The sequence below is a fragment of the Siphateles boraxobius genome, unplaced genomic scaffold (genome assembly GCF_051911475.1).
Source record: "Siphateles boraxobius isolate OS27281-9 unplaced genomic scaffold, OSU_SipBor_1 55, whole genome shotgun sequence".
NCBI classification, from domain to species: Eukaryota; Metazoa; Chordata; class Actinopteri; order Cypriniformes; family Leuciscidae; genus Siphateles; species Siphateles boraxobius.
Window position 1 is genome coordinate 3,667,182 of NW_027509181.1, and position 16,729 is coordinate 3,683,910.

The 16,729-nt window shown below is 39.0% G+C and overlaps 1 protein-coding gene across 7 annotated transcripts in view; it reads right to left on the bottom strand.

The window, feature by feature from the left end:
* The window catches only part of oplah (5-oxoprolinase, ATP-hydrolysing), a 104,294-nt gene that overhangs the window by 23,359 nt on the left and 64,206 nt on the right, over positions 1-16,729 (bottom strand). For all 7 annotated transcript variants that reach the window (XM_077205872.1, XM_077205867.1, XM_077205869.1 and 4 more), the window contains exons 9-11: positions 12,803-12,941; positions 4,244-4,311; positions 977-1,263 (exon numbers count right to left, since the gene is read on the bottom strand). In XM_077205872.1, coding sequence (XP_077061987.1) covers positions 977-1,263; positions 4,244-4,311; positions 12,803-12,941 — 494 coding nt within the window. The remainder of the gene's footprint in view (positions 1-976; positions 1,264-4,243; positions 4,312-12,802; positions 12,942-16,729) is intronic.

A 16,729-nucleotide genomic window follows, 5' to 3' on the forward strand; every position in this document is an offset into this window, starting at 1 on the left:
ACTGCTTAATCCTGTTCTGTACACACACAAACCAGTCATTTTATGGGAGTGACAACCGAATTAACTCCTGAAAAATGCTATACAAAAATTCTACGCAGTGTGTACGGAACCAAACTGAACAACTCGTTGCTAATGATGTATTTTAACGTGCATCAGAGATGTTTCTCTCTTCTACACTCAAATAACAGTGAAAGTGGTATAAAGCCTTGACTCATTCGGATTGCCAGATCTTGCAAGAAAAACAGCAAACAAGAACAAGCCCGCAATAATAACTTCATAAACTCATTAGCTTTATGAGCAAAACAACAAGCCCAAAAACAATTATAGTAAGTGGACATGGCAAAACTGCAAGTGTGAGCAGCCTTTCCAAGCATAAGCCATATGCACCTCCACTGACTGTGCTTAAATAAAATTGCTAAGCATAACGAGTCTTTTGACGGTATACTGTTTCTTTAGCCAGAATAGCGGAGACCAAACACCCGAGACGCAAGAACTCGCAGTTTCGGGAGTGAGTCGTGTTCCGTACATTTAAATGCCTTTGTCACTTCTGAAACTTTAGTCTGTACATGGTCATAACACACATCACCCAGCCAAATGTGAAATCTGTCAACTCAATAGCCGATTTGACAGGTTATGATTCTGAAATGAAATTCTGTTTCTTGTATGTAAATATCAGCGGATCGGTTATATGTGCAGTGCACAAATTCTGTTCACAGAAACAGGAACTATTAATGCAGTGCATGAGAGCTGCCGGTGTTCGCTTTGTCCTTGATCTCAGTGTAATCTTGTTATCAAATCAACAAGTGGCTACCTAAACAAGTTTAGGCCTATTTTGTGCAGACTCTGGTTTTTCAGTCTCAAGAAGGTTGAATGTTTTTATTGGTGGTGGTAACTTATTTCTAATTTTGTCACAACAACCAGCCTACTCGGTTATCTAAATTATAAAAACAGAATATAACAGAATAGTGTGCTGTACCTGTGTGAGCGCTCTGATTGGCCGGCACATGGCCTCATTGGCCACACTGATGAATCCCATAGCAACATCCTCTACACTCATTTCTGAGTGGTGTCTTCCAGAAGCACTACTAGATGATTGGTTAGTTGAAAGGAAGAGGTTAATCTCTTGTGTGAGTTTGCGGAAATGCTTCATGGTTTCCTCAGTTGAGAGAGGCTCATTTTCTCCAGGGCCAAAGATTTTTGGGAAGAAGGGAGGCAGCAGGCGGCCAAGGGCTAGATTTGCATCAGTGACAGTCAGTGGACCACCTAAACCAAAAGAGAAACAGAATAAGCATGTGCCATAGAGTGAGTGTAGCTTTGAGTCCCATCTTTATGATACACTTTTTCAGTTAAACAAAACATGGCAGAGTATGTAAAGTAGAAGCTGTCGCGGCAAATTTTAAAAGTATGAACCTAAAAGAACCTAAAACATTTGTGGCAAGTAAGGCTTGCATTCAGATCACCTGCATTCAGTGCCATTTAGTTTTTCTTCATCTATCAGCAGGTAGGGTTTCACATGTGACATCAGCTAATGACAGAATAACTTTATATTTATTAGATGTTGTGTTGCAGGTAGCATTTGTGTTTTTACAGTTACATTTTTTTAAAGGTGTTTTACAAAGAACAGTGCCTATAAACTGTTATAATTTCATTGACATTTACTTTTATCATAGTTTTCTTCATTTCACTGACTAAAACGAGACGATTACTAAATAAATGACAAAAACTATAATGGAAATCTATTGACCTTTTCGTCGACGAATAATTTTGAGATGACAAGTTTAGTGAGGGTTGATTTGGGGAAGTGAATGAGTGAGGTAGCCAGGGAGGTTAGATGCCTACTTTTGAATGGTAACACATAGATCTACCCGTTGGGTTAATAGCATACAATCACTTCATGTCATATAAAACATTTAGAAATGTCAACATCTGTGAGAAAGAGAAAAAAAGACATATGTATAAATTTCACATTTGATGTCAATGAAAACAATACCATTTGTAAACGTGTGGAGTGACGTAACAATCTCCCAAAAATTTGCAAGAACCAATGAGGCTCATTCTCGTGTGTTGAGCTTCTGTTTATGATCGCTGATCTATGTTTATATGTGAAAAGACTAAATTCTATCTGTTAATCATAAAGCGATCAAGTCTCTTCAGAAAATTTGGACTAAACGGCTTAAATCATATAAAATAATTTTACGATCTCTTTATGAACTTTTTCAAGCGACAAAGTGGTAGTTGTGTGGGCTGTCAATGGAGGGACAGAAATCTCTACGATTTCAATTAAAATATCTTCATTTGTGTTTCTACGATGAATAAAAGTCAAACAGGTTTGGAACAACACAAAGGTGAGTAATTGATGAAATTTTTTTCATTTTTAGGTCAACTAACCCTTTTATGTCCCAGTACTGGAATACTTTCTAACAACTTACACAATATTTTGTGTTATATGTACTGAAGTATGTGAACTGGGACACAGCAATAGACGGGAGACGCAGACATTTGAAGGACATATGGCAAGAGCAAGTATTAGGCAATGTAGAACTAAAGTGGTAAATGTACAAGCAAGAAGAAGACAGAAAGATGGTGAGTCTGATCATAGACATATAACATACATATACACCTCATTGGCCGCTGGATCGTAAGTCAATGGCGCCGCCATATTGGCTCAGGCAACTTGTCGTAACTCATAATTGGACTGTAGAAAAGATTCCTGAGATTCCTGATTCCCATTTTGAGGTTTAACAAACCTTTTTTCAATCCAAACCATTTCTCGGGGAATTACCTTTCACATGTAAGTCTGAATAGCTGTTTTTGGTTTTATTTGGTCATTATAACACTATGTTGAGTCAGACTATTAATAGCTTGCGATAATGCTAATTAGCTATAAAAACTGTGACTAAATAAGAAATAATATAAACTTTACATGATTCTTATGATGTCAGGCTGTCAGAATTACAGATGAAGTTAATCCTGTCATCACAGATAGAGCTAAAGTGACTCATCTCTCCAAAGAGGAGGTGTTTTGATTGCTTGTTCTCTAATCGTGGCTCATTTATATTATTTTCCCATTTTAGATGGTGGACAACACAAACCTCAAGGAAGGCTTAAGAATGTCAGTGGACTGTTCTCTGCATTTCCAAGAGACTGAATGTCTTCTGACTATTATATTACTATATTATTATGACTTATACTATTATATGATTGTACTATTCACTACTCAAAATTGTATTTGCTATTTTATATTGACTATATTATTTTACAATTTCTGATATTTTGCAATTTTATTCATAATTATTATATTACTACTATATTACAGTCAAACTCAATAGTATTTTCAAGCAATTGTTATTATTAATAACAATAATATTGCCTACAATCATCTTGTGTCTTTAATTGCTCCCAGACATTTTTCAAGTTGCCACACACAATTAAATATAAAGCTGTCCATTTAAAATTAAAAGACAATGTTGTCTTTTTTACTATAATATAAACTCTCTATAAAAGATATTTATTGTTGTGTTATGAATAATAATAAAAAAAACATTTGTGTGTTAAAAGTGCAACCAAGGTTAGGAGGCAACCAATATAAAATATATTATTGCTTTAGATAAATAAGGTATTGAGCGTCAAATTATCTTCACGTTTATTTGAGATTGTCCTGTGACATACTATGAAGTGATTCAAGTGAAAAAGCTAAAGGCACAAGGGAAAAAGGGAAAATTACAGTGTGTGGAAAAGCCATTCCACAATTAAAAAACGAAGTGAGCATTTCATGTACATTAAGTAATAATGTATATATATATATATATATATATATATATATATATATATATATATATATATAATATAATTAGGGATGTCTCCACAATTATTAACCAAGGAAAATAAACCAAATCTATGCTTGACAAGCATGAGTTTTCACAATTCCTTATGAAAACGAATAATTTTAAATTTCTAACTAGCGAAATTCAGAGTAATTGGAGACAGAAACTTTTTCGTACTCCATGCAGATCATAAACCGTTGAAATCGGTTGAGAAAATGCAAACTTTTTTTTGGCGCTTTTTGTCCAGGAAAGCTGCAGCTCTCCGTTTACTTGTATTTGTTTATAGAGCAGTCTTGCCCGGACCAATATGGCGGACTCGTTAGCGTAACGCAGCAACGGTCCAAAGCGGCCAATGAGGCATCTATGCATTTTATTTTTCTATGAGTCTGATAAGAACCTAACATTCGCTCGCCTCTTACCCTTCCTATAGCAGGCCGGTCCGGGATGAGCACCAGCAGACTCTGGCCCCACAACAAACATCCCTGACCTGGAATACAGACAGACAAAAGAAATGTTCAACTTTCCTTACACAGGGTTAATATAGTTAAGCTCTCATTCTTTATGGTTGTAAATGTACTATGACATGTTAATGATTTGTATGGTACATAAAATGTACTCTCTGGAAGTGATCCAGGGTGGTAATTAATTTTAAAGCTAAATGGTGGGATAGTTCAAGTTCAGGTACAAAATGACTTAAGTTATTTTTTGTGATATATAATACACATTTTTGCCATGCATGAAACTATTTTAATAGGTTTAAACAAGGTCTGCATGTAAGAAATGTGTTTAATAGTAGATACATTAGATAAAAGGGTAACACTTTACAATAAGGTCTCATGTGTTAACATTGGTTAATTAACTAACATACTAACAATTAACTCATTAACTAACATACTAACAATTAAATAACATAATAACAACTAACAATGAGCAATTTGTTATCACAGCATTTATTATACTTTGTTGATGTTAGTAAATAAAAATATTCATGTTCATGTTAGTTTAAAGTGAATTAACTATTATTAGCAGACAACTTTTCATCTTAAATGTTTTAGTAAATGTAGAGATGAACATGAACTAAGAATAATAAATGCTGTGGAAATATTGTTCATTGTTAATTCAGGTTAACTAATGTAGTTATTAAAGGTGGTGAAAATAAAGCGTTTAATGTTGTTTATCTCTATGTGGTGTTTTTAATATGCTTTAAGACAAACCATGAGCAAATACATTAGTCAACACCATTGCTGAGTATTTTCTCCTTAAAACGGCAATGAACCAAAGACAGTCTCAAAAACGCAGTTTGTGTCCTGGTGAGTTGCTACCATTTAGAAACGCAGCAATGACCGCTGGAGCTAGTAGTCAATGAACAGCAGTGCATACAATAACATTTTTTTTTTACTGTCAGTGAATAGCATCGAGTGAAAGTCAATGTTTTCTTTTTATCCAGTGACAGTGATTATGTCGTTGGCTCAGAAAAGTACCGTTACCCTAAACTTAGTCAGAAGATCTATAAATAGAGGCATATAATGCAAGCTTGACAGTCCCACCTGTGAGTGTTTATTTCTAAACTTTTACCTCTTTACCTTTTACTTTTAGCTCTTTCTCCGGTGAAAATGTTGTTTCACCGTAGCCGACGCAGAGTTGGCTGGTCATGTTTTCAGTGTGATTATTGTTGATAGTGCCAACTCGTTTTCCTCGCGATTGATTGTCATTGACACAGTCAGGCTTAAGCCCAATTTATACTTCTGCGTCGAACTTACGCCGTAGGCTGTGCGTAGCGCGCGTACCCTTCGGCGTACCCTGACGTGCACCTCTCCAAAAATGTAACAACGCCTCAATTCTACGCGCACGCAAGCGCTGTGATTGGTCTGCTCAAACCGCTCCCTCGGGTTTCACATGCTCCCTCTGCGTGCGTCAAAACGGACAACGACGCAGAAGTATAAATTAAGACCAATGCGTAGTCTACGGCGTAGAGGCTCCGGCGTATGTCCGACGCAGAAGTATAAATCAGCCTTTACCGGGAGTGGGAGTGAGTAGAAAGCGTCTGTGTCGCTGTGTTTGGCAGGTGTCTGTGTGGGCGGTGTCGTCCCATAGAAACTGTGGTGGAGAGCTTGTGTTATAGGGAGGTGAGCGCATTTTTGGTCCCTGGTCGAGGATCTCACCCCGCGGCCAGCAGATGTAACGTGCCTAACGCAGCATCCTGGATTTGAGGCATGCTGCCTGAATCCCTTTGTGCTACAAATAGCATATTCACACTACAGGCAGGATCATGGCCCCCTTCAAGCCAGCACGCACGAGTATGTTCATGGTTTATGTTTACTTTACCAATCTTTTTACAGGGAGTACCCTACAACATCAAATACAATGGATAACTGTTTAAATGTTTATTACCAACTAGAAAATTGCCAAAAAAAAAAAAACCTGCACCATGGCCTTTAAGGAAAAAACTTTTAAATATGTCATTTTGGTGATCAAAGATGAGTTTTAAGGGATACAATTATTGACTGCCTTGCTGGTGGTTTGTGTCTGTAAGCTCCGTATAGCTTTCTGTTTTCTATTTATAATCTCTATTTACTATCATTCCTTGTTGTTTTTATTTGCTAAATTTAACTTAATCATCAACATATATTAGATATTGTCTAATATTGCCTATCACATTAATCTGACTACGCTAGCTTTTAAATAAATCGTTATCGGCTAGTATCTCGCTAACCTGTTAACCTGCCATCTGTGCTTACCGTCTTTTTTTTCTTGCATGCGCTCGTGCCATTTACGAGTCTATCAAACAAATGTGGTGAGTAGAATCAGTCAACAAACACGGAGAGTAATGTCTTCTCCTGTTATTGCCACTTTTTGCCTATATTGTCACTATTGTCAGTGTTTGTTTACTGTGCTCACAAGCTGAAATCTCATTGGTGAAGTCTCATTTGTTCGCGTTTAGTCACGAGGTAAATAGTTAGTAAATGCTAGTGAGGCGTGTCAAGCTGTATTCAATAATGACATTTCAGGTGAGTATAAAAGCAAGTAGTATATTGCGGCAGCCCTCGTGTGAAGCCCTCATTGTGTGAAGACCGAAGAGTGTAAAGACCAGCGACTCAACCGAGCAAGGACACTGACAAGGCACTTGAGTATTATTTTCTTGTTGTTTACTCTCTCTTCTACACAACTTTTCTTCTCATCTTTCTATTTGTGACCTCTCTTTCACTATGTGTTTTCAAATCCCTACTATTACCAGCCCACGCCACCCCCTCTGCCCCTGGTTATCTGATGTTCTCTGCTAACATTGTTCTAAACTCAGGGGTGCAGAGAGGAAGTGGTGCAAATCGAAAGATCCTACTGACCTTGGTCTTTATCAATCCCTCCTTCTCTGCTAATATCTCTACTGCTAAAATGACTTACAATCACAACAAACTGAACAATCCTTCTGACTCTGGCATGCTTTTCAAAACCTTCTCCTCTCTTCTCAACCCTCCTCATCCTCCTCCATCAACCCTAACAGCTGACGATTTTGCCACATTCTTCATAAATAAAACCACCACCATCCGCAGCCAATTTACCAAACCACAAACTGACACACATATCTTACCAACTAACACACACATTCTACATTTCTTCTCTCTGCTTTCAGAGGCAGAAGTCTCCAAACTCCTCCTTTCCAATCGCCCTACTACCTGTCTGCTTGATCCTATTCCCACTAATCTACTTCAAGCCACTTATTCCTCAGTTATACACGCACTCATGCACATCATAAACACCTCTCTTCAGACTGGTACTTTTCCCACAGCATTTAAGCAGGGTCGGGTAACACCACTGCTTAAGAAACCCACTTTAAATCCAGCACATCTGGAAAATGACAAACCGATATCCCTTCTTCCATTCGTCGCGAAAACACTTGAGTTGTTTTCAACCAGATCTCTTCCTTTCTTACACAGAACAACTTCCTGGTCAAAAACGAAGCTCTGAGACTGGCAAGAGCAGCTTCCAAATCCTTAGTTCTCATCCTGCTGGATCTGTCTCCTGCCTTTGACACAGTTAACCAATAGATCCTCCTGTCAATTTTAAAGACGAAGGGCATGTTGGGAACCAAACTACAATGGTTCAACTCTTACCTCTCAGGTAGGTCCTTCAGGGTGTCATGGAGGGGTGAGGTATCCAAGATCCAACATCTAGCTACTGGGGTGCCTCAGGGCTCAGTGCTTGGACCATTTCTCTTCTCCATCCACATGATATCACTTGGATCTGTGATTCTGATGACACACAACTCTACCTCCCATTCCAGCCTGATGATCCGACAGTTGCTGCTCGCATCTCAGCCTGCCTGACAGACATTTCTGCCTGGATGAAGGACCACCAAATTCAACTAAACCTTGCAAAGACAGAGTTGCTTGTGGTCCCGGTAGAGCTGGACGATATGGCCAAATTTTATAATCACGATATATTTCTTAATTTCGGTCGATACGATATAATTCCGATATCGATATGAACAATATAAAAGCCTCTGAAAAACTGCCAAGAACGCCCACAACAGATGTCTGTGCACACAATCTTCTGAAAAATGAATTGGCCAAGTCTATGAAACCTGCTGGAGTCTTTCGGTACTGCACCATAACAAACTACATGAAGCAATGAAGCAAACTCAATACCTGCTACAAGACTATGAAAGCATATGGGTAGCAATATTCCATTTGAAATGTAATATGCAAAATGACAATGCAATAAGTAAAATGGCAATGCATTTCTGTTTTTAAATTTACATTTGCCATTAAATTTTTGCAACGTTTGGTGCAAAATTAAAATTCAATTATATAATTTACATTTGCCATTCCATACACTAGTTTTAATATGTAAATTGAATATTTTAACGTTTTATAAGTTGCAAAATTAAAATGTATTACAGATATGGTTTGATGTGTTCCCGCTGCTAGTTGGCAGTCACTCTCCGGCACATTTTAAAGCACGCTGAAACACCGAAACACCACTGAATTTATACCACTGAATTAGTCTTTCCTCTCTTATCAACTATTTCGTCTGCTTTCTCTTCACTTGTGGAAGTTCGTTCGGTCACATTTGTATTGCGGTCAGGGGCGCTCATTCTGTACCTGAAACTTGCCGCGCTGGAGATCAGCTCTCTGCTCTTCTGCTCTTTCTAAAAGCTGCGCGCCTAACGTCAGTTATGTATATTGAAATATCAAAAATGTGTTTAAAAATCATATCACCGTTATCGGAAAGAAAATATCGCGATAAATATTGATATTGAATTATTGTCCAGCCCTAGGTCCAGATCAACCCAACACTATACCACAACTTCTCCATTCAGCTAGGTTCATCATACATAACTCCATCAAGGTCAGCCAGGAACCTTGGAGTTGTGATTGATGATCAATTGAACTTTACATACCACATTGCTATAATTGCTCAGTCCTGCAGTTTTGCCTTACACAACATTAGGAGGATCAGGCCCTTCCTATAAGAGCATGCTATATAACTCCTTGTCCAAGCACTTGTTCTATCCAGACTGGACTATTGTAATGCTCTCCTCGCAGGTCTTCCAGCTTGCACTGTCAAATCTCTGCAACTGATCCAAAATGCTGCAGCTAGAGTGGTCTTTAACGAGCCGAAGAGAGCACACGTCACTCCTCTCCTCACAAAATTGCACTGGATGGCAGTTTCTGCTCGCATCAAATACAAGTCACTGACTTTTGCCTACAGAACAACCACTGGCTCTGCTCCCTCCTACCTAAACTCATTACTTCAGACTTACGTGCCATCCAGAAACTTACGCTCTGCAAATGAACGCCGTCTTTTGGTGCCATCTCAAAGAGGCACAAAATGTCTTTCTCTGACCTTTTTCCATGCTGGTGGAATGACCTACCCAACTCAACCAGAGCTGCGGAGTCCATGGCCATCTTCAAGAAAAGGCTGAAGACGCATCTTTTTCGGCAACACTTGATCCATTAGTACTAACACTTTAGCTTATATTCTATATCAATTATCTTTATAAAAAAGAAAAAAATGTACACATACTGCGTTAGATTAAACTGGGAAGGGTCATAGCATTTGCATATTATTGTCCTATTGTTAGTTTAACTGCCTCCATTGCTCTCATTTGTAAGTCGCTTTGGATAAAAGCATCTGCTAAATGAATAAATGTAAATGTCACTTGCACTTCGTGTCACATGTATAGTATAGTATTCTCTGTCAGCAATGAGGGATTTAAATGCGATAAATGCAGGGAGATAGTCATATGCATAGCCGATATAAAAAACTGGATGACTAGTAATTTCCTACTTCTTAATTCTGAAAAAACCCCAGATATTCTAATTATTGGACAAAAAACTTCCTCATGTAATAACCTAGAATACTGTCTAACACTTGATGGCTGCTCTGTCAAGTCTTGGTTGTTGGTTAGGAACCTGGGTGTGCTCTTTGATACCATTCTTTCATTTGAAATTCAAGTGTGTAGAATCTGTAAAACCTGTATTTTTCCATCTTAAAAATATATCTAAATTACGTCATATGCCCTCAATGACAAATGCGGAACAATTAGTTTTTCATGACATCAAGGCTAGATTATTGTAATGCTATTATGGGTGGTTGCCCTACACGCTTAATAAATAAACTACAGCTGGTCCAAAACGCAGCAGCTAGAGTTCTTACCAGAACCAGGAAGTATGACCATATCAGCCCGGTTCTATCAACACTGCATTGGCTCCCTATTAAACATTGTAAGTAATCAGCAATATTTAAAAATTTATACAAAGCACCAAATGGTTTAGCTCCCCAGTACTTGAGCGAGCTCTTAACGCATTATAGTCCTTCACGTCTATTGCGATCTCAAAATTCCGGCCAGTTGATAATACCTAGAATATTAAAATCGACTACTGGCGGTAGATCCTTTTCCTATTTAGCACTAAAACTAACAGTCTTCCTAACATTGTCCGGGAAGTAGACGCACTCAAAAGTTCAAATCTAGACTAAAAACACATCTCTTTGACCTAGCATACACATAATACGTTATAGACTACCATTAATTCAATGTTAGGCTGCATAGATTAGGTCTCCCGGAACCAGGAACACTTCCCATAAATTCTGATGTACTTGTTACATCATAAGTAGGATGGCGTCTACGCTAATATTAGTCTCTCTGTTTATCCTGAGGTTTACCGCAGTAAGCTGGCCAGGCCGTATCCAGAGCTAATGAAGGACCTGCGTCTAAGGTTTGCTTTTTTGAGGTTTGTGCAGAGATAACCTTTTTTTTCAAAAAATTTTAAGGCCTGCACCTTGGAATCTATTTCAGGGTCTGCGTTCTCGAGCCACCAGGCACTGTTTTGTGCGGATGAGCAGGCCGGAGCGCATTGAGTGTTTTCTGTTAGAACGGTGTCGTGTTAGCGGCCCCTAAGTTAATAACTAATGATCTTTTCAACGGAAGTGAGTCAATCAATCAAAACTAACTTTAGCTGGACAAAAACTTTATTCTAGAGCTTCTGTAAAGCCAAAACAACTCTGTTACTGTAATTTCCTATTATCACTGTAAAGCTACTTTGAAACAATCTATATTGTTAAAAGCACTAGATAAATGAAGGTGACTTGACTTGACTACAGGGGCACTTTAATAAAGTAAAAAAAGTAAACACAGCTAATCCAATGACTAATAACAGCAAGGAAACAGCATGTTGAACACAACATACCAGACAACTGAAATGAGCAACAAAGAGGAACTTAAATACACAGTGATAATGACAACATAACAAACAGGTGTGATGATTAAATGAGTGTCCATGACAAATGATGCCTGGCAGGAAACTAGGAACAAAGGAAACAGGAAACTGATGAATTAAAAGTATATGAAAACAAACGAAAAACACTGGTTGAGACAATAAGAAAAGTCAATGGGGTAATGTCTACTGCATTGCATTACCATGGTAAGTGTGCTTCTAACGGCCACAATATGCAGTTTCAGGGATCATAAATACAGTTTCTCTCTCCATAGTTCCCACTTCAAGGGCTTTGGAAAGAGTAATGCATTGAGATAATCACTAGTTAACCGATTTAACGATAAAGCATATATTTGACCGAGATTTTTCATGTTTAAAAATGATTTCAAAGGCTGATAATCCGATTTTTTTCCTGTTTGGCCAATAGCTGTTTGAAGAAACACTTTTATTTTGACAGTGGTGATTTACTTTTTATCAAGTGCAAATATTTTTCTTATTTATATCTAATTGTTTTAACACAGTCTATATAAAATAAATACAAATTTCACAACATCAAATGTTGTGAGTTTATTTTATTTACTTATAAAATAAATAATGATTAATATATAGTGATATCGGCTTTATTTCTTGCCACCATGCTCTCCAAGATATCAGCATCAGTCAACCACTAATTATCATTCACGCTTGGAGTTCGCACATGTAAATGCAAAGAAGTCAGGAGAGTAACAAACAAGTGGGGTAAAGGGCAAGATGCAGGACAGGGAGCAAATATTGACAGAACAGAAAATATGCCACGTGCTTGAACACAGAAAACCAGACACCAAACATAAAAATTAAACCATGGCCTAAATGATAGGCTACTGTCAGGGAGGTTTGAAGTGACCATAATCTTTTTTTTTAGAGACACATTCCAAAACTGAGCGGGCACACTAGCTTCGGATGAATGCGCAGTCAGTGTTTGCATGAATGCATTTGTGTGGCATTGATTAATCGGTAATCTTAACCAATTAAATTATTAACAACAAAACAATTGGTCATTGATTTAGCATGAACAACCCCATGTCAACCACTGGTTCTTACCTGTCTTATGAAAAATCACAATGAGAACAAATGAACCAATCTGAACCAACAAATGAACCTATCTAAATCTAAAAGAATGCTTTACAATGTGTAAAAATTATTTTAAAAAGCATTACAATATCAGAGCACAGAGTCAACAAATCAATTATTACATTATCTATATTAATATTGTATGTTTGTTACCGAAAGAACAGTCGAGAGCCTCCGCCTGCTGCTACAGTGCTGATGTCAAGCTGTGGTGCCTGCAGGGTGATGCCAGCGACAGTTGCTTCAAACACATGTTCATACTGTCCAGCGTATCTGCTCACATCTGTAGATGTGCCTGTACAAATAAATCTATCATCAGTAATGTCAAAGTGCTCAAATGTTTCTTTCTGAAATCAGTTGAACCAGTTCAAACCTCCTTCACTGCATGCTAAGCATGAACAAATAAATACATAAAGTATAAGATTGGAGAGCTGTGTGTCAGGGTTATACTTTGGTTTTGTTTAGTTTCAGTATTTTGTTTCAGTCCTCCCTGTTTGCCTGTGTTCCTGCTCATTAGTTTCCCTGAATGTTAATTAATCCAACATCTGTTTCAGTTTTACTCAATTACTTCCTGTAATTGAAACCCTTAGGCTACGTTTACACGACAACAATATGCTTAAAACGGAGAAATTTTTCCTTTGAGTTTTCCACGTACAGACGACATCATTGTCAAAACGATCGCCATTCTCTCAGATGGCGCAGTGGATAAGACACATGCCTTTGGTGTGAGAGACCCAGGTTCGAATCCACTGTGAGACACCAATGTGTCCCTGAGCAAGACACTTAACCCCACTTAACTCACTAGAGGAGCACCCCCAGGACTTTTTAGAACGGATGTGCCTCACTCACTATCAAGTTCAAAGCACGAATTCCAGTGATCAGTCCCAGAAATGATTTTGCCACATTTGTGGAGGGGTGCTGGTGAATAACGGATAACCATTTTGAGTCTACAGCTATGCACAAGCCAGAGTCTGAATGGATGACTGAGCCAATCATCGCCGTGGGAATTGTAGTGGAGTACAACAGAATGCAGGAAGACTCCGCCCACACTCCCAAAGCTGAGGAGTTCCCACCCAGCCTCCTCTTCCAAAGACAGCCAGTTCTCCAGCCCTGCCTCTGCTGGTTCCCTTCAGCCCCTCAACTTCTCCTCTAATGCCACTCTGTGTGGATCTGACTTGGGTCTTCTCAGCCGCCTCCCTACTCAGATGGACTCTTTATGGCACGAGGACATTCCTTCTGGGAAGGGGAGCTACTGTCAGGATTATGCTTCTGTTTGGTCAGTTTCAGTGTTTTATTTCAGTCCTCCCTGTGTGTTCCTGCTCATTAGTTTTCATTAAAAATACTTTTGTTAAGTCTTAAGACTTTTGTTAACTTTTGTATGTTGCTTAAACAACATTCGAAACACGGCGTGACACTGTTTGAGAGGGTCCCTTTTCACTGTTGCACTGTGGTGAGGGCACTGCTGTGTGTGTTAATAAGCGTGACGGTGAAGATGGATAGGTTAAACCATAACTGATAGCTGTCAAATAATATTACAGTGTTCCCATACATTGGTTCACAATATCAACGATGCCCACCACAAACAGATTTTCCCAAATGCTACGACATAGTTGAATAAACGAGCACTGCACGTTTCAAAATCAAAATGCGGTGCATGTGTTTTTATATTAACAAGGTTTCCACACCTTGGTTAACTTCAAATAAATTCAAGGACTTTTCAAGGACTTTCCAGGTCCAATACCCTCAAATTCAAGGACTTAATGTGGGGACACATTTCAAGTGAGAGCAAGATTAACAATGTATCTTACAAGGTAACACGATGTACAATTTTGCGCATGTGAATGTCATGGCAACGTACAACACAAAGTACCTCACACGGGAAACACTTAACGCAATGCGTAAATGTGCATAGCTAAATCAAGCAAGCTAGTATGCATAGGCCACAAAGTGTTGGCGAAATAACACCGTAGGGAATAATATAAATTGCACAAAATAAACTCAAGCACTTTTTCAAGGACCTGTATCTATGTATGTTTATGCTGGCAACAAGGGAAAGACCTTGTGACAGCACGGAGAGACAGCTGACAGGAGGAAAGACACCCCAATGGGGCTGGTAAGCGTTAGCTACCCTTGTCGGCAGTATTCAGCTCTGTGTTTACAGGATGCTGGAGACACCCGCCCAAGGCTTCTGTGAAATTAAAGAGGAAAATACCCCTAGAGTCTGCGAGAGCGGGGGCGGAAGATGACTCAATGTTGGACAACATGGTTAACGACTTAGGAATGGAAACGGATATGAGTATGGAGAGCACTTCACAAAAGACAAGTTCATGATCTGCAGTTAGCAAAGACATTGAACTCCAAGCTTGTGTCTGTGGCTGGAGCAAGGCGACAACGGTCAGAGGTTTGAAGATACATCAAGGAAAAATGAAATGCTTGAGGGAGAAGGGACAAGGGCCTCGCATTGATCAGTACTTCTTACGAAGTCAGTCAAGTCAGTCGAATGAAATCCAGCGACAGGAAGCAAACCACAGTTCGCAGGATATCAGCACCCCTGTCATAGAGGAGAGGAGGGTTTGCACAGTTAGTGATGAACATATTGATACTTGTGAACTGGGTCAGACTAACCAGCATAAGAGAGAAAAGAACCTCAACGGGCATAGGCCTGGAGTTAGATGGCCAAGAGCTTGTGAGAAAACTGCATGGGACACGGTAAACACAGATCTATGCTTTGCATTGGAAAGATTAACTGGTACAGTTGAAAAGAAGCTGGATAAAATTGGGGACATCATTTACACATATGGAAGTGAGAGGTTTGGTGTCGAGAAAAGGAAGGAAAGAGTACAAACTACTCCTGGAATGTCTAGACGGCAGCAGAAAATTGTAGGGTTAGTTAGAGAAAGGAGACAGCTAAGGAAGCAATGGAAAAGAGCAGAACAAAGTCAGAAGGAGGGACTCAATCTCTTACAAAGGGCCATAAAAGATAAGCTTGCAACATTACGCAAAGCTGAGCGCCTACGGAAACGCTACAAAAAGAAGGAGCGTGCGAGGACTAATTTCTATAAAGACCCATTCAAATTTGTAAAGAAGTTATACACCAGTGAGAAGAATGGCACATTAATAGCATCTAGGGTTGAGCTGGAGAGATATTTGGAGGAAACACATACAGATGCAAAAAGGCATGAGCCTATTTCAATTCCGTCAGACATCCCACCTATCAATCCTTCAGAATACCAAATGGAGGTCTGTGCACCTAAGTGGAAAGAGGTGGAGCAGACTGTGAGAAAGGCAAGGGCTTCATCATCTCCAGGGCCTAATGGAGTTCCGTACATAGTGTATAAGAATGCTTCGGGAGTTCTACAAATTCTGTGGAAATTGATAAAAGTGGCATGGGAAAAACAGGTGCTACAAGCATCAGTCAGTTTCGTCCTATTTCACTATTAAACGTCGAAGGTAAGATTTTCTTCAGCATTATTGCTCAGAGATTGTCAACCTACCTATTAAAGAATGGCTTCATTGACACTTCAGTTCAAAAAGCGGGCATTAAAGGGTTCTCAGAATACTTAGGATGTTCTCAGAATGCATATCATTGTGATCTGGCAACAAATTCAATCAGCTGAAAAGGAGAGGAAGGAGCTCCATGTGACATTACTGGAGTTGGCTAATGCATATGGTTCAGTGCCACATGGCAGCATTTGATTTTTACAGAGTACCGATGTCAATAACAAATTTAGTGAAAGCCTATTTTGGAGATTTGCAATTTAGTTTCTCAACACCAGAATTCAGCACAACATGGCAATGCCTAGAGGTTGGAATAATGGCAGCATGCACCATTTCTCCACTGGCTTTTACCTTGACAATGGAAGTAATCATTAGGGCATCAAAATGGGGTAGTAGGAGGAGAGCGCTTGGCTTCTGGGATGCGACCTCCACCAATCAGAGCATACATGGATGTCATGACAACCATGACTACAACAGTAGCCTGCACTAATCGGTTATTGGGTAAATTAACCGATAACATTGAATGAGCACGAAAGCAATTTAAGCCCTCTAAATCAAGGAGCATCTCCATAATTAAAGGTAAAG